Raw genomic sequence first — 18,524 nt, 5'->3', positions numbered from 1 at the left:
TAACGAAATAAGAAAAATTTTTCCTCTCGAAATAGCCATAGTTAAATAAAATTAATTTGGTCAGGTAAATCATAGTGCAAATGTTTTTATACTACAAATGTAATGATATGTATGTAATTATTAAACAATGTGTAACTTATTGTAAACAGTTTTCTTATTCGGTTTTTCTTTGTAATTTCTTGAAATTATTGGTTCAACTCCTTTTTTCGTTAAAAGTGTTGTAAAGCAACATGAATGTTGCCTTACGATTAATGCCATGTGGCGTGTAATTTCCTTATTCTTAGCGGTATAATTTTGTTGTAGATAGAGTTAAAACGTGAATTCCCTTTAGCAGTCTGTATTATCATGGATGCTAGCCTATGTTCAGTTTTACACGATTAAAACAGTTAGAATCTGCGAGCAATTGATATTACAATCTGAATGACCAGTACACGCTCAAAACATTCAGCGTTTATACAATTCTCGATTGATAAATAATTCTGTCATTACAAAGAAACAAAGTAAATATATTTCGTTACCTTGGTAGGCTCCAAAAATTAAGATATCGATTCATCAAATTTTGAGCACCGTCGACTATTTGGCGAATTAAAACTCAATTTTGCTTCACCGATGTAAAAAATCATTTTGAAATCATAGATAAATGCGGGCTTGCGCAGACCCCGAGCAGACAATCGTGTAAAATTTCCTTCACCGGCATTGTGATATATTTTTATATTTTATGGCGTCGCACCTGCATTTCATACCTCCTTCTGACAGTTTATGTTGTGTTATATGACGTGTTGTCTTACAATAGGCTTCTTTTGCAATCCACTCCAGTGAAGTGGTAACACCAAGCAATCAACTCTGTTCACCTTGAGCAGATTACTTACAATTCCACAAAAAAAAAAACACAACAATCGTGAGTGGAGAGCCCCAGGAAAACCTGATATTTTGGTATTTCAGCCTGTGTTATCAAAACATGAAAACAACAATAGAAAATTGTGGCAACGAGCGACATGCAACATTTGTTCTCAGAACAAAATATTAGCAGAAGAGAAATTAATTTTTTGAACGAGTGGTTTGGAGTCGTGCTGACTTAGATTGTATTTATTGGCCTTGGTTTTGCCCCTGGAGAGTCAAGTTTAAATTACACACTGTATGATGAAAGAAAAATCTTCAATTCATGACGTTTTTATTAAGTTATTGAGCTACGTTCAAACTAGCAAATAATACAGCTGGATTTAAAACTATTAAATTTATTGCAATTAACACGGAATAGGAAAACAGCTTCTTTTATATTAGTAGTCAACACTTATTGTATTGATTAGTCCAAGGAAACGTTTGTTTTCCAAAAAAAAACACGGCTTCGTTTCGTACAGAATTAAAAAATCTTGAAGGTCGTTTAATATTTAAGGTTACAAACATCAGTGTAGTAAAACAGATCTACAAATTATAGCTTAAATCATTTTAAACTTTAATGTAATGTTAATGGAAGCCAGCATAATTTTGTAAGACAAGGTGATGGGAAAGGCTTTAATAATAAGAAAGAACGATTAAAGATTAAGAACAATCAGAAAGTAAATTTGCTTAAGAGCTTAAGAAGAACACTGCAATAACCTTAGACTGTTCACAGCCCTCTGTTTTTTCGTATTATTTTTATTGAAAAGTAGAAAGGCTGTAGACAGTCTAAAATACTTTTTACCAGCTTTACTCAGAGTTAATCTCTCGTCATCATTTGCTGATCTATTTAAAGCTTTTTTACATTATGTATCGCTAACTAAAATGAAAGCTTATAGCAACAGATGCAATGTATACGATTTACTGCTGAGTAATGAGAATGTACAGACGGTGTACTGCGTAACGAAACGAAGATCGCTATCAAAGTACAAAGCCAAACAGCAGGAGTAAACTTAAAATCGAAAAAAATAAGAAAGATCTGTATAATGGACGATACTGCCACCCCACGGGAAAACGAACAAACTCATGCAAATCTGATCAAGGCCCCTTGCATTGAGCTTTTTTGCGAGCAACATAATATAATAAAGTGGGTATCAACAAAAAATACCTATGTTGAATGCATGATGCAAGAAAAAATAATGCAAATATCTAATTAAACGTGATCTCCTATCATAGCACTCTCAACGACATGCTCGTTGTATCGCACACAACATTGTTTCGGTATTTGTTTTTTTTGGTGCTACAAATCACCACGCCATGTATACCTTCAGGGGCTTCTCCAGTACGCAAAGTTGAGATGTGCTTAGTCCAAATTTTAAAAATGTTAACCTTATTTCAAGTTAAATTGGCCACAAGAATTTTTTCTCAACGAGAATAATCTCACTGACTCAAAAACTCAAAAACTGTATCTCAAAGCTATGACGGTAATTCCGTGTTCTGATTCCAATGTGAATTCTTGTCCCTATTAAAAGCACTAAACAATATGCTGCTGTTTGCCCACTTCAATTCCAGTGAAAGGTTTCAGGCTTCTATGTTCACTTGGAATTATTTTAAACGCTTTTTTTTCAATTGCATTTTTTAAGCCCGACCGACCGACTAACTTTCACGAGAAATGAACGTTTTATTGGCATGGTCACGAGGAAATCTTCACCAAGGTGATCCGATTTCTTTTTTAGAAAAATAGTGCCGTTTCGAACTCACCAATTGAGTACAATCAGCTCTGATTTTGACTGCAAACCGTCGATCCTGCTTTCTAGTTCCTATCAGCTGGTCTCTTGCGGGGAATAAGTATAACGGTGAAAGATCTCGACACAGAATTACAATTATGACCTTTTGACAAACTTCTTTAATTTTAACTTAGTATATAACATCATCTTAAAGCTTTATATGTATAAAGTTGTTTCCGCTGATTCAAAATATCGAAACCTATTTTTATGCATCAAAACACCTCACGTCTAATGGAATAAGATCTTCTTGACTTTTTGACAAGAAGTCTTTAATTTTTACTCATTGTATTCCGTGAACTTGAACCCTTCTATTTAGAGAGTTGTTTCCGCTGATTCAAAGTATCACATCCTGTTTTTCTGCATCAAAACACAACTCAGATACAATGACCATAGCCTCACAGATGGCTAACAAGAGCAATTTCAGTTAAAGGAGCTTTGTTACACATTTGCATAGTGCGTTAAGCCAACTCCGGAAGACTAGTTTGTCTAGTTTGTTTTCGATCAGGAGGACCTAACAAATCAGATTCCCATAGACACAGTGCATTTCGGACGAACTTTGCCCATAAACTACCGTCACAGCAACGTGAGAGAAGCTACATGACCAAGGCAACTATATAACGTCGGCAAAAAATGTCAACACAAACAATAAACGCGCGTATATATCTTTATTTAGCACAACAGTTAGTAAAAAACTTCAAAATAATGATTATTCTTTTTCCTCACCTTATTCGATATGTCGTTTTCAGTGTTGGTAGTAGTGCGGAAGTAAGTGAGAGTTGACTTCCGAACTGAACTAAACACAAGAAACAATAAACACGTTCGAATTACAGCAAGGAGCCCAAAACTCGCAAAAGTGTGACCTCTTTCGTGCAGTCGTTTAATCCAATAAGAACCCTTGGAGCATCTTTCACTTGACTTCTGATTGGATTAAATCCTCACGAGAGAATTTGAGTGAGTTTTCTATCACTCATAGAAAACCAGAGCAAGTAGTCTTATTGTTTTAGTAGACGCTCAAAAGGAGTGCAGTCAAAACGCTAGCAATTTCTGTATTTGTAGGACAAAAATCACGAATAGCTTTCCATTTAAAGCGCGCGCGATTGCGTTCTCAACGAATAGAAACGGGGCCGGACATCCAATAGAACACACTAAGGGTCTTTTAACAGCAATTAGAAGAACCGTCTTCACTGTCCTTTTTGAAACTGTGATCACTTTTTTCTTGTGTTCCTTGGAAATGATAAATAAATTATTGTAGTACAGTGGAACCCTTTAATACTGGACACCAAACAGACACGCAAAAGTGTCCGTATTAAGCGGATGTCCGTAAAGTGGGTGAAGCGGGGTACCACTGTATTAAAATGTTGAAATGTAAAAAAAGGATGGATAATAAAAAGAATAGATATTAATCATTGCCTATTCTCCTTTTCAGTAAATCATTAAGAGATGATCTTGTTTGTTGTGGACGTTTGGCGATTCAGCTACAAACTTTCTTTTGAGTGTATAGCTTGCGAGCAATCTCTCTTAAGGGTGACATTTTTTTTTCTTAAAAAACATTGCTTTTTTTGGCATGTTTTGGTGATATTACATTGTTTTTCTGAGAGAACATTCCCGAGCTTTCCAGACAACTGAAACCAATGCTCACCATTCTCTAGTCTCTCTACTGTACCACGGACTCATAACAAGAGTGAAGCAATACATGTAGGAGATCGTTAAAACATCATCAATGAACAGAAAAGGCACTGAATTTTCCTAACTCATAATTTGGTTGCTGTAGTCGGACTGGAAGGCTCCAATTAGCTTTGTTGTTACGAGTAGAAAAAAACATTGTTTATACACAAGGCAGTAAGTTTCGCCAAAAACTCATCTTACAGGAAACGTGGAAGCTTATTTTTAGAAACGCATAAAAAAGTCGTTCATAGCGTGCCGCTGCCGCGATCTCTGCGGCGAGTAAGTAGAATTTGATTTCACTTTGGATAACACTTGCTGCAAAGAAAACGTTGAGAGACATACAGTGATCCAGGCGTAGCTACACAGTCTAACAAAACATATTCCAGTGAAACATTGAGCAATATGACACTTTGAAAGCACTACCTATACACGCGAAAAAGAAATAAAGTTAACCAAGGTAAACAAATAAAATATGTCGCGTAGATAGAACAACATAAGATTCGCCGCATTGCTCAGAAAGTTGGGAACTATTTTATGAGGTCAAATTATATTACAAAACTGACCTGGCCAGGAGGCTTTGCTTGATAGCAAATTGGTTGTTTTTTCTTGACAAGCTGAGTCAAAGTTCTAATAACCTCCCGGTGGAAATTACGGTGTAAATGAACCTGATTTACAATTGAGTTCAGGGATGAAGGCGAACACACTGAAATATACAACTATTTCATCTTTCAAAGAACAAACTTTTCTCAACTTACTTTCAGTTGCTGATTTGTTGTGCAATACTCAAGCTCCTTGTTTTTGGCTTGATATAGAATCCATGTGTTTTATCAAGTACGTGTTCGCATGTGCTAGTTGTACCAACACATTAACGTTGAAATCTTCAGTAACAACCCTCAAGCTAATTTCATTGGCGCTTTAGACTATAGAAGTATTACTCGGCCTTGAGTAGGTGCTCAGCTTGTCTTCTTTATTGCATAAATTAACTTAAAATTATTCATTATCACTCTGTAAATGCATGTTATTACCAAATTCTCACGCAATTAACAGTTCTTTTCTCTAGAGTCTGACAACAACTCTTCTTTATTTTCCTAAGGGTACTACGTACATTTTTACGTGAACCAAACAGTTGCAAATATCAACCTGGGAGAAGGTGTCCTGTCGAAATGCAGATTTTCCTTGAATCTTGCATGGAATTTTTTTTATAATTTACAGCGATTTAATTTGGTTTTTGTAATCGATAAAAATAATTAATTATTAATCGAATTCCAACACTGAAAGTAATCTTCACTTTCAGCACAAAACATAAAAATTACTTTGATGGTTGGAAAAGCAACAAAAGAACTAAAATATAATTTAAATGGACATATTCAAAACGACTAAACAAAGCAAACCAAACCACCCAACATTAGTTCTGTTTTATGTCAGGTAATCGTTCGAGAGAGAGAGTAGCACGAAGCATAGGCAGGCTAAAGTGATGTGACTCATCCTCAGAGCTGGTTAGGAAAAAAACTGATTATCCGATAGTTTTGTTGACCACAGGCTAGGCTTTTATAGATTGTGCTCCTAAAAGTGGCATATTATGCTACTAGCAGTGCTCAAAATTTTGCCAAATTATGCAAAAATTATGCCAGAATTCCCAAATTATGCTTCTGATTTCCGAAATTATGCTCACAAAATGACGTAGATTCTATACATAGAGGTGCGCAATAACGACACCAAATTATGATGTTTTTTAAATAAACTGTTGTTGTAAATTTATTTGTGTTTATGGCAGTTTATCACGGCCGTCAGCTGTCCAAATTAGCTGCTCGCATCTCTAAACCGTTTGTAAAATGCCTCCAACGACTTAACAATCACAATTGTATAGCTAAAACACGCATTGCAAGAACAAACTACCTAAATTTCATTTATTTCTGTAGAAAGTACACCATATTTACTACATTTTATGAATTTATGCTCCAAAAAGTGCTAAAAATTGCTAATTATGCCGTGGCAGTGCTCGTTTCACAAATTATGCTTTTTAGCTCCAATTATGCCAAAAAATATGCTAGCACAATCTATAAAAGCCTACCACAGGCTTCCCAAGCACAAAATACGTGGTGTATGGGACAGCTTGTGTATATAGAGAATTGTATGGGAAAGTCACTGATCGTAAAAAAAAATTCTGTAAATAACTATTTAATTTGAAATACAGTTTTCCTACCTCAAATTTGTCGCCGGTTTTCTTGTCTCTTGTGCCGATTTTGAAGCCATTCTGGCGCCGGTTAGTGAAGTTATTCGAAATCGTTGTCTCTCCTTCTAAAAATTTTGAGCTTGGGGAGCCTGTGTGTTGACCAGAAAATTTGTCACATGATAAATTGTGACGACGGCAAAGATCAAAGGCCAGATCACGGCAAACTGAAGACTAGATTCGCTTTTCATGGATGAAATTACGGCTCGTGATCCCTTTGCACCGAGGAAAAATCCCCCTTCCCCTACCCGTATGGTATAAGCAAAAATCCCGGGCCTCCCCGAAAATAAAGGACGGCGAGACTTGACCGCGAGGAGACTGCGCCCGGTTACGAGAACTGGCGCGAAGCTCAAAGCAAGATGGCGGCTGCTGAGTGAAGCATGGAGCCTTTCATTCAGCTGACTTATAGCGAACAGTGTCCCCAGAAAACTTCACAGCTGACAGAAACATCATTCATCGACAAAAGAAAGATTCCTGAAAACTTCTGGTTAGATTTACTGGACAGAAAATGTCCAGAAGGTGCGTAGTGTGTGTTTTATGATTCAGATCGTGTTTTTGCACGTTCAGCTTGAATTGATCAATGCTGTGTATGCTTACTTTATTTTCTCTGCCTTCGCCTTTAACTCAATTCTCTCATAGTGCATAAGTTGCTGTAAATATCTAAGGATTAATGCAGAAGAGTCGTAAATATAAACACTACAACATACAGGGAGTGATTGTATCACTTTTCACAACTTTGATCGTGATCGATTGTTTACAAAATGTAAACTTCGAGGGCACTCGTATGAAGTCTCCACCAAATGATATCTTAATACTTTGATGGAGACTTATGTCTCCAAAACTAGAATATATCCTAGGTAAATCTATGTTTTTGCTTTACACTTATATATTAAAGAGAGAAGGAGTGTATTGAGCTTGCACAGTTGCAAAGCAAACAACATTGTCGCTGTCGCAAATATACACCCTTTCAGTGTTAGTTTCTGTTGGCTGTCGGTGCTCTGGAACAAGATTGTGGCTACATTTTTAGCTATTTTGGAGCAATGTCGCCTGTCGCCATGACCCCTTGGAAGGCCTTAATGTTGGGACTGTGACAGAACGCTTTTCCGAAATTTCTAATATGAAACAGACAGCTACATATACCACTCGTATATGTATGTAAGACTATGTAAGACTTCCATTGCTACATAAACCTTGGATGCATGAATGTTAAATGCAAATTTTAAGAACTGGGGGTTATATTTGCTGATTATTCCATCAGCATGAGTTGGACATCATGAGATTGTAGATAACTGTGCCACATAGGTTATAATCACCTCATCTCCAACAAGCATGAGTGGAATAATTGTTTTATTGAAATCAAACATAAAATACACTGTATCAGTAAATTTTACTTAATATTTTATTTTGTAAAAAAAGACTGGAAGACTGTTTTTGTTGCCCCAGTTTGTCAGACATGGCACATATGATGTCTGACATCTAATGGCTGCTAAGCCAATCAAAACTCTGGAAGTATATTATCCATTGCTCAGTTAAACCAATTACATGTGAAGAAGTAATATTTGATGGATCATGTGACTTGTTATGAATTTTTGGCTCCCTATGGCAAGTCACAGGATAGGCAATATTGTCAACATGTGTGTGAATGTGGTAGAAGGTGGTATTCCAGTGCTTGAAATTAGAAAAAAGTCCAGGTTGTCCTTATGGTAAATGCCGGACAACCTAACCCCTGAGTTTGGTTGCCCTGCTGAGGACTTGTTGTCCGTATTAAGTGTTGTATGTTTTTTGGTAAAAATTTTTGTTCTCAGGCCGTGAGATGATATAACATTTGTTTTAAATTCACAGCGGTGTGAGGCTCATCCTAAACAAAACTGCAGAATTCCTTTAAAATAAATGAACACAACACTAATGAAAATACTCCTTAATTGTACTTTCAAGAGCAGTGTAGTAATTTTATAAATCCCTACACCCGCAAAAACAAACTAAAGTCAAAACAACTACCGGTAAATATAAATTATTCCCAGACAAGATGCATCTCCGATTATAGGTGGGTGTCAAATCTGTTCGCTTAAAAAAGCAAAAAATTCCTAACTTAAGATTTAAATATGAAAGAAACTTGAATTAAACTTTGCTCAGCATTGATCCCATTCAAGATGAAGGCCAAAATTGCATTTAAAACCCGCTAAGATAATATTGTGAATATTTTTGGTCTGTATGTGTAAGAAGACTACACGGCAAGCTTATTCTGCTGGCTTATTGAACTCGGCAAACGTCCAATTAACTTTTTCAAACTTTGATTTCCATTTTTCTAAGAATTGTGGTGCATTATAGTGATAAAAGCGGGCTATTTAGAGCTTTTATTTGTGTTTTATATTTATAACTTCTTTTGTTTATTGTGTTGGGTGATCATGGTCATGTAAGTTCTTTGGTTGTCTGGCGGCTTTTTCTCGGGCAACCAGGCCTTTAATTTTTTAAAAATCTGGTTGTCGAAAGCACTTTTAGTCGTCTCGGATGACGGTCACCGGACAACCGCTAATTTCAAGCACTGGTATTCTGGCTAGGTGCTACAATTGGCAACAAATCATAAAACATAAATTTCCTGTTCATAATATCTTTTTGTTTTCACAGGGCTTGGTGAAGTCGCTGAAAGTTTAGTGAATGATGGTGATCTTTCAGCAGCAGATTTCTTTGATGATCAGATTGTGTTGCCAGATGTCAGCACTTCAGAACAATTTGCATGCAGTAATGATTGCCTTACAAGCCCCAAGACAGTGGACTGTAATGAATTCAAGACTCCACTGACTTCAAGATACAAGCACAAGATTTCTGAAACACCATGTTTATTCTCACAGGATGAATCAATTAATAATACACCAACATCAAGTGAGTTAATTGTTTTTGCTTATATTACATGTATGTGCAATGTACAGTGTGCATGCAACTGCTCATATCCAATATGGGAAAGGCTGTGTTCCTTGCCTATAGACGTACAGGTGTACTGTAAATCTTAAAGCATAGTTGAATAGATATAAGGCCAGGTTTTTGAGCTATTTCAGTACGAAATAGGAAAAAGATTTTGCCTTTTGGCTTTTTTTGGTGTATTAAATGTATTTTTTTTTACACATGATGTATGGGGGTTATTGTGTTGTGTTCCAAGGCAAGCCACTTTCTGGCTCAAAATCTATGTGTACTGTAAACTACTCTTTGTACCAGAAATTGTGTTCACCCATTATAATTTGCACCAATTTCAACCAGGATTTTAAAATGAGTACTTGTAAATTATTGCAGTAACCTTCCAAGCCTCTTTGAGAAGTCACAGGTACAGTTAGTCAGGGTGAAACTAAAGTTTGCAAGAGGAGCAAGGATACTTGTAAACTTTCATCAAATCTATTTTGCCAATGAATTTATAGGTACATCCTCTCACCCCAGGGTTGGAAATTAGCGCTTGCCCAGGCGAGTGTGAAAACGGTCAGGCGAGTACAAATCACGGATCACTCGCCCAGTTTGGCGAGTGCGATTTTCATATCCAGAATATATTATTCAAAATAAGCATGACTTTTTACTTTTCACTTTAAAATAATCTACACTGTTCACAAGCTGATAGCTTACCAACATTTTCAAATCTCCAAAAAAGACAACAAAGCTCAGTGGTTCGTGTTCGTAACAGATAAAAATGGCCTTCACTTGGTGATTGTTGCATGATGGACATATCAGTGTTCAAAGTAATACCTTTGGGCATAAAATACCGTTGACTCGTCTACCGAACCGAGAAATGCTGCAAGCTAGCTAAGACGGCCATTTCCCGCCACTTTTACTGAACAATTTCGACTCTTTGCTTGCAAACTACAGGAAAAAACGCGTTTATAATAAGTGTGTTCGTGTTTTTATTTTGGAGTTAAGGTCTATTTTAGGCGATTTTTCATTGAAGAAATAGATTGCAGTCTGTATCGCGGCCAACCACCTCGGTGGCACAGTGAGTATCAAACGTGGTTAAAAAAATTTAAAGTTGTACATTTTATAATGCTTTAAACAAGGGGGTCAATTTTTTTTTTTACTTAAGGAGACTGGGCGAGTCAGTGAAAACTGATTTGGGCGAGTGCAATTCGAAGGTCACTCGCCCAGATGGCGAGTGCTCCGAAATTTTAGTTTCCAACCTTGTCACCCTGACGTACTGTTCCTGAGTTCTTGAGGATGCCAAACACAAATCCCTTTTAATATCACCAAAGCTTGCTCTTTGATTGACTCAAAACAACCACATAACATATAAATAATTTAATCTGTTCTCTGTTTAAAAGGCTTGAAGTCACAGCCTACCTGTCATGGAGACACTACGTACAAGCCAGTTGATGCAAGCCCAAGTACTCCTCAGATTGTAAGCACACCAGTGGTCCACTCCAGATACACAATTGAAAGACACTGGTCAAGAGGAAGAACAACAACACCAGACATTTTAGCAGAAATAATGGTAACTCAATTATACAGTTCCAAGAAAATGTCCATACCCACCTCATGGAAGGTTATTGGAAATTGAAGATGGTGGGAAGTTTCAAAAGAAACAATTAAGTCAAACTGAAATTTCCAGGGGGATTGGGGAGTATGGATATTTTCTGAATTAACAACTATATTAATAACAATACCAATAACAATACAATAACTTTGACAAAAAATTCTACCCACATAATAAATATAGAAGTTAATCAGGGACAAGTACACAAACCTGGGTTTTAGTTAATTTTCCTGATGCTTATTTTACTTGATTTTTTTTTTCGAATTTGACAAACTTCTTCCAGCAGGATACAGACAGAAATATTTTAACAGGGGTGAGTGTAAACAGATGATCCAATAGAAAATTGTGGAGACTGATTGCCATTGAGTCGAAACCCTTTACCCCTACCAGTGCCCTTTCCCACCCCACCCTACCCCCCTTACCTTTACCTTTTGCAATGCCCTGTTGACATCTACAGTATTTTAAGAAGTAATGTCAACTTACTAACAAACAGAAGTTATGACAATTATATTAAGATTACTGAAAAGAATAAAGCAAAACAAAAGCGTCTGTGTATGTAACAAGTATGTACATGTAGATGTGTTTGTAAATTAGCACGTGACTGGTTACTGTGAGTTTAGATGTCACAAATGAATTGTTGCCAGTAATCTGAGCCTTGTTTGAAAGAAGCTCAATAGCTGAAATTTAATAATTAAAACTTGTTAAATGGTCTTTCGAATTATGGACATGCAATGTTTATGAACAGAAAAAATATCCAAGAGTTTTGCAAATTTCCAAAGTCATGCCAGACAAGCTAGGAAACGTAAGGCCGTTAAGGTTTTGTTACACTTAAAAACTTGCAACAGCGATTTTTCGCTCAACAATGTTGGCAAAACGTTGGGGGTTTCTTACTTGGGTTAAAAAACTCGCAACGTGTTGCCGAGTGAAAAGTTGCGCGAAAAATCGTCCCCGGTATCATGTTGCACGGTGTTTGATTTTTTGCGCAAAAAATCGTTGTTGCAAGTTGTCCCGCGTAACACCGCCTTTATACTACAATATAATTGTACATGCAACAAACGTTTAAAACAGATCTAAAAAGCTAAGATGTCACAAAAATTTAAAGCTATGACCACAGATCGCTCCAGCAGTTTTATGTACATGTAACGTTTTCGAGTTTTTCCATTATTTTCCATCTTTATCATCGTTGATTATCCTCACGTCCTAATGGTTTGTGTCATTTATCTGACCTTCTGTTCAACTTAATCCTACCATTATTTTTTGTGTAGAGTTTTGCATCTTAAAACCTTACTTGCATGAATGTTTTCATAGTCCTAGGTAACTACAGTGTCAAGAGCGTTTTAAAACCATGCTAAAATATGACATTTTGTATGCCGAGACTCAGACACGATTCCGTTTTGGGGCTTACTTCTAATAGTAATAATAATAACATGTGTCGGCATTTTTATCTCCACGTTATATTTTTTACTGATAAGACAAAATAACTTGACCTTCCTGTACGCGATTGGCAAATTTTCTTACGATTTCATGTACGTCGTGGTGCAAATATTTTTTGTAGCAGGCGTTTTCAGTTGATATGCTTATGCTTATCGGCCTGATAAAATTCATGTACAGTGCATTTCGATTGTTTCATCAAAAAGCCTTTATTTGCGATTAAAAAAATATAGCTGTTTGCATTCATGAGTTACACTTAATTCTACAAAGCGTATGCCAAAAAGCGAAGCACGGTGAAAAGCTAGTGTTATAAAATCCTTCCAAACAAAAAAAATAATGCTATGAATGTTATACTTATTGTTTGAGTGATCTATTTGAAAGATACTCATGGTGGTCACTTATTAGAAACTTCTTGAACAAACTCACACCTTTTTTAAATATAGTATACATACACGTATATACAACAATTAATCTTTTTACTGTTTGAATTTCCTTGTTTTAAACATCTTCTTTTCGTGATCAACTTGTTCTGAAAGTGTTTCCTTCTTCTGTACATTCTTTCCTCAACGACCAAGAAAATATATTTGCGCTCGTGAAGCTTCCACTGACTAAAGTGAGATCACTCCTAAATTTTACAATGTACAAATTTGTAGATTTGTTAATTTGACATAACTCATTTTTAAACTTTTTGATGTGGCGTTAAAGCGACTGAGTTGATTATAAACTTCGAGACGTTAACGACGATCTTTCAGAAACAGCACTGTTTTGCTAAATTTTCTTGCGGATGAGGTATCCATTACAACGCAATATATTTGAGTTGTAAGCTCGAAATCAGCAGGGAGTTGAAGTAAAATTTAAACAGCCTTTTTCGTTTCAATGTTCCTTGTTTTCTGAGCGTTCCTGGTAGTAACGTAAATACTGTTACAAAGATGGTTATGTACATACAGTGACTCACCTTAATTTAAACCCAGTGGCAAGTAGCAATGAATTAAATCTTCAATTCTCCCACGTCTCAACTTCTCGCACTGCAGTTAACCCCTGCCGATCAAACAGCGTCGAACTCGATTTTTTTAAAGTGGCGCTCCTCGTTGGCTTTGTTATCATAGCGTTGAAATCTGGCGAGTGATGAGACAATACATGTAAACTGTCGCGTGTTTTGTTGATTTGTTTTTATATCTTCCCAGGGCCAAAGAACCTCGAATCTTTCTTGTCTGTTAGCGGGAGGTAGCGATGATGATGTTACAGAATGGTCTGAATCGATGGCGACTCCTCCGCTTAAGACGAACGAACCAGCTGGAGGTAGGAGAAATCCTTTTCAAGTGTTAATGATCGCTGTTGCCGAACCCTTCCATTAGCCGAAGAGTGAACTTGTGCTGGCGGCGTTAATTCTCTTGTAGCATGCGCCTTCGCGTACTTACACACCACTGTTGGGATTCTTATCTGTGGTTTTTAAACTTTTTCTCGTTATCTTTTCGTTTCTTTACCTACGCGCAGTATCCATCTCGCTAATGACCGAAATACTTTTAACTGTTTCTTGTTTATAAAACAGTGAAGTCTTTTTTGTGACTTTTTTTCATACCCCCGGCGCGCTAATTGGGTTTCATGTCATCTATTTTCGCCAGCATAAATGCATATTTTTCCTCAAGAAGTACCTCTCAAGCTGTGAGCTCATCAATTATGAATACATCAACGAAAATCCAACGAATGTAGTGTATACATTTGTACACAAATAACTGCAAAATTTAATCTTTATTCCACTTGAGAGTTTTTTTTTTTTAATTTCTACGCGCTGTCTCAGGCCTTGTTGCTACTTTACACTTATATTTGCTTGGAATGTCTGATTTGTGATTAGCGAATTTGTGCTAATTTGTTAAAATTCGCCGCGACGTACAGTAAAAGCTTGTGGCCAATATTCGTTGTGTGTCATATATTATTTATTTGCTTTCCTTCGTGGGTTTAACGGTTTCTCAAGAGCACATCAAAAAGCATATTTCATTGATACTTATCTTTGATCTTCGGCCCGTCGACTGATCCGTATATTACCGCAGGGGAATTATGAATTTGCAGTTAATTGACTCAAAGATTGGAACCCGACCTTTTAGATCTTATGGGGGGCATTGGGTGAAGGAACATGTAACTGTCCGACACGAAACTTGTATAACGACAGATGAGATATGTGCAACTCCAGAAGGGGAGCGGTTAAATTTAGAAACCCTTAGTACGACTATAAACCTTGGAATGTAACGGAACCATACCCCACGGCTATGGGAATCCCCGCGAGATTTCGCCATTTCGTTAAACCATACCCGACGGCTATGGGAATCCCCGGGAGATTCTCCTATTGAGAAGACTACTGCAGATATACCGCCGGGGAGCTCCTATACATCTGTTAATTATTCGTGAGCATGTCATGTACCCGGCGCTCTAATAAGTTCCTAGAAATGTTCCATTTTGTTTTGTAAACTGAGCGCACCTGCTACAGTACGTTAAAACAGCTATTCTTGACAATAATCCCCCTTTCCCGCTTCTTAATTCTTCCTTGCCAGTGTATTTCAATTATTTATCATACGCTACCTTTGTAAGGGATTAAAAGCCGTTTAAATTAATTAACACGAGCTCTTAAAAAACCGTCGCCGGCGTTTTTCCAAAATTTTCTCATGATAGGCGCACGCAATATGAAGGGAACGGTTATTTTTTCTGCTGGAGTTGTTCATGTTTTGATATAATTCTTATTTTTCTTATAAAAACTTGATTCCGAGGCCTTGAGTGTCCTTCGGGTCGAAGCGAATGTTACTTCGTTTGCAAAGCCACAACATCCCCGAAAACTGATGGCATGTATATTGTCTGCTGGAGACAAAATATCTTAGGATTTAAGAAGATGAAAGTAATTAAACTCTATAAAGTTTTAACTAACAAGCCGCCAAAAGCGGTGCGCATTAATTAAAGCCACCATCGGACACGGCAAAGATCTACATATCTTCACTGTGTTATCAACAACGTATGAAATTAAGTGACTTGAGTCAGGTCTCTGGCAAGCAGTTATAAGACCACTTTGGACATACCAAAGATTCTTTCACGATTCCACCTTGAGTTTTAATTATTACACGCGTCTTTAGGCTATACCGTAGTTTACAACACATATCGCCTGCAGGCGGTAACATACCGCCTTATTTGACTCCTAATTTGTCCTTACCGGTATCCACACATTTCTTTTTTCTGACATTATAAGAATTTGGTCATGCATAACCGTTATTCGTGTCTCCCATAGTTGATGATTTTCTATATTCTCCCTATCTGTCTACTTGACGTTGTATTGTTATTGTAGGGAGAAATTTCATTTTGAACACTCTTTGGCGCTCTCGTAGGTAACTGAAAGCTTCGTCAAGCTCTTGAACAGTGAAATGTAGTTCAAGTGTTCCCTTCCTACTCGAATTGGTGTTAAATAGTCACCTTATGCAACCAACATAACTCTCTTAACCCATTGTTAACATACGAATTCTCCAAACAAGCCTGCAGACATTTCCTATCGACTAATTTGGGAGAATTTAATGACATATTTGAAACGTTTCTCATGATGTGCGTGTTTGACGCGCGGAAGCAGAGCAGATGTATATCCATTATTTTTTCTGAAATAAAGGTTATTCCGTGGAAAGGCACGCTATGTTTTTTTATTTATCATCTAACGAGCATTGTTTAGAATGAGTAATACAAACCGGCATAGATCTCCACAGCTTTTTCTAGATAAGAAATTACTTCGTCACTGCTTGAAATTGGTTCCAAGCGTTTTTTAAGATATGTTCTCTGATATTTTATGTGCAGTGTAAAAACTCAAAGCGAATGCTATTTATTTTGTTATTTTACATGTAGTTTACTCTTCGCTCTGCTGGACGCAGGTGTCGCTGGTAAAATGGATGATCGATCAAATGATACCGGAAAAGTGTCTGTTAATGTCGCTTGAAGCGTCTTGTCTATTTTTTATTCATCAGCGTGTGTTGCAGAAAGCTTTTTAACAAATCTCGCTTGAGTTGAAAGCTTTCATCTTCGTGATAAGACTAAAAGAAATAATTGGAGCAAACACATTTAAACGCAGACATCCGCCTGACGGCCGCGCGGCGCGTTTACTGGGATCTACTGGATATGGCTTCCATGCGTTATCCTCTGTCATTCTCTCTAGACCCCTGCGGGAAAAAAAAGTAATGCGAAGATAGGTCGAGACTGCAGACCAGACTCTGTGCTCCATAATGGATCTCACAAAAACATCAACCATGAGCAATCTACTCAGGGCTTGAAGAAAACTCATATTCCAGCTCGCCCTTCGAGACAAGCACAGCTCTCAAATTTTGCTCAACCGGGGCAGTTACATGCTTGTCTTTGTTTTCCTTTTTTAATTTTAGTTAGTGGGCAGATAGATGACTTGCTTGGGCCTTTACTCATTGGGCAAGTGAGATGAAACGTTACTTGCCCGACAGGAAAATCTAGTATGGGACGGCCAAACGGCACCTTTTTGAGCCCTGTCAACTGCTTTTTTTCCCCTCGCATTAATTTTGCTTTGTATTTTACAGATGAAACTGACGGCGACAAAGGACACTTGGAAGAAATCGATGAAAACGTGACAGAGGAAGAGGGGCAGCCGCCGGCTAAGGTGCGCAGAATTTTCCAAAATGTATATCTCCAAAAGCTGGCCTTTTTCGAATCTTAATTTTTTTGTATATTGAATTACTGAAAGTTCGATACTTCTATCGTGCATATTGATTAAAAACTAATGTGATGAAACCAAAATACGACAGTACAAATCCCTTGAAGCAGAAAGAATAAAGGTTGATTCCAGTTTTAGTAGGCTTATTAAGAAAGTAAAGCGTGCCATACGATAGCTGAGAACATGCTATTTTTTTTTTCAGCGAATTGCTCGAGTGCTGTTCTCAGGGTCTACCACGAATCAGTCCATGGAACCTGTGGAGCTATCCGTGGACGATGTTAACACGGTAGATCAGCCTTTAGAACCACTGGAGGCAAAGGACGCTATGCTTGACAGAGCACAGAGGGCAGATAACTCATGCATAGTTGAGGAATTCTTGCTGGAGTATTCTTGTCAGGATGACTCTAAATGTGACGACAATAATCTCTCTAAAACGTTGCTTGAAGACCCATTGAGACCTCCGCCGCCTCTCAATAAACCCTCCCGGTCCGAAGCAGATTTGGACGATAACCTGATTTCTCCATCATCCCATGTTGACGCTGCTACAATGCAGTTCTCTCCACCATCTCCCAAACCAATCCTGACACAGTCGCCTTATCCACACAACTTTTTTTCACCTACGACTCAGACTCCGTTCCAAGCTCTGGCCCAATCCACACCAAAACCTATATCCAGCGAGAATCCCGACAAAGTAATAACCGGTATTACCTGTTCAACCGGTTTTAATACCAGACTTCATGACCGGAGCGTGCTTAAAGATTACGACACGAGCCTAACACGTGATGCAAACGTTCTCTCTGGCTCGCCCAGCCCATTGCGTGACAAAGCGCAAGTCCAGGCTACGTGCGACGTTTCCTGTCACGCTACAGATGTGAATGACAAACTTGAAGTTTCTGATGACACATTTGGTTCCCCGTCGAGGTCCTTTGAACTGGCCATGGCTCGTGAGGCGGACAAGCTGTGTTCAGGGGTAGAAAAAGATTCGCGAACCTCGGGACTAGGTATGTTGTGTTTTAAAGTTCTTTAGAGTACAGAAACTCGTCTTTTTAATTTTCTTGTAGTGAGGCAAGCTATACGGTGGCCATTTTTAGCTGCCGTTTGCCACGGTATCAGAATGAGGGTGGGTGAAGAGCTTTAAACGTGAAAATGAGTTTTGCTTACGTCCACTTTCATGTGACAGTTTGCATCAGGCTTCATTTTTAAACAGACTTAGATGGCCTATCATTTGTTCGCCTTGATTTTGCGTTTGTTAGGATGTGTACTTGGCTGAAAAGTCGTGCAGTGGTTACTTGTATTAACCAATCACGGTAAATATGCCGGCGGCCAACAGCAAGA

At 37.7% G+C, this 18,524-nt stretch overlaps 2 protein-coding genes across 2 annotated transcripts in view; one reads left to right on the top strand and one right to left on the bottom strand.

Moving 5' to 3' along the window:
• Window positions 1-14,096, bottom strand: part of LOC144653753 (glycine receptor subunit alpha-4-like) — a 33,853-nt gene extending 19,757 nt beyond the window's left edge. The window contains 2 exon segments of the mRNA XM_078513847.1: window positions 10,870-10,971; window positions 13,449-14,096. The gene's annotated coding sequence lies outside the window, so the exon portion shown is untranslated.
• Window positions 6,913-18,524, top strand: part of LOC144655159 (uncharacterized) — a 32,943-nt gene continuing 21,331 nt past the window's right edge. The window contains 6 exon segments of the mRNA XM_078515370.1: window positions 6,913-7,077; window positions 9,184-9,438; window positions 10,851-11,020; window positions 13,678-13,792; window positions 17,056-17,135; window positions 17,392-18,190. Of these exon segments, the coding sequence (XP_078371496.1) occupies window positions 6,939-7,077; window positions 9,184-9,438; window positions 10,851-11,020; window positions 13,678-13,792; window positions 17,056-17,135; window positions 17,392-18,190 (1,558 nt within the window). The 5' untranslated portion in view covers window positions 6,913-6,938.

This window comes from Oculina patagonica, chromosome 5 (assembly GCF_052425735.1).
Source record: "Oculina patagonica isolate OP01 chromosome 5, crgOcupat, whole genome shotgun sequence".
Classification (NCBI taxonomy): domain Eukaryota; kingdom Metazoa; phylum Cnidaria; class Anthozoa; order Scleractinia; family Oculinidae; genus Oculina; species Oculina patagonica.
This window is presented reverse-complemented; position numbering and strand designations above follow the sequence as displayed.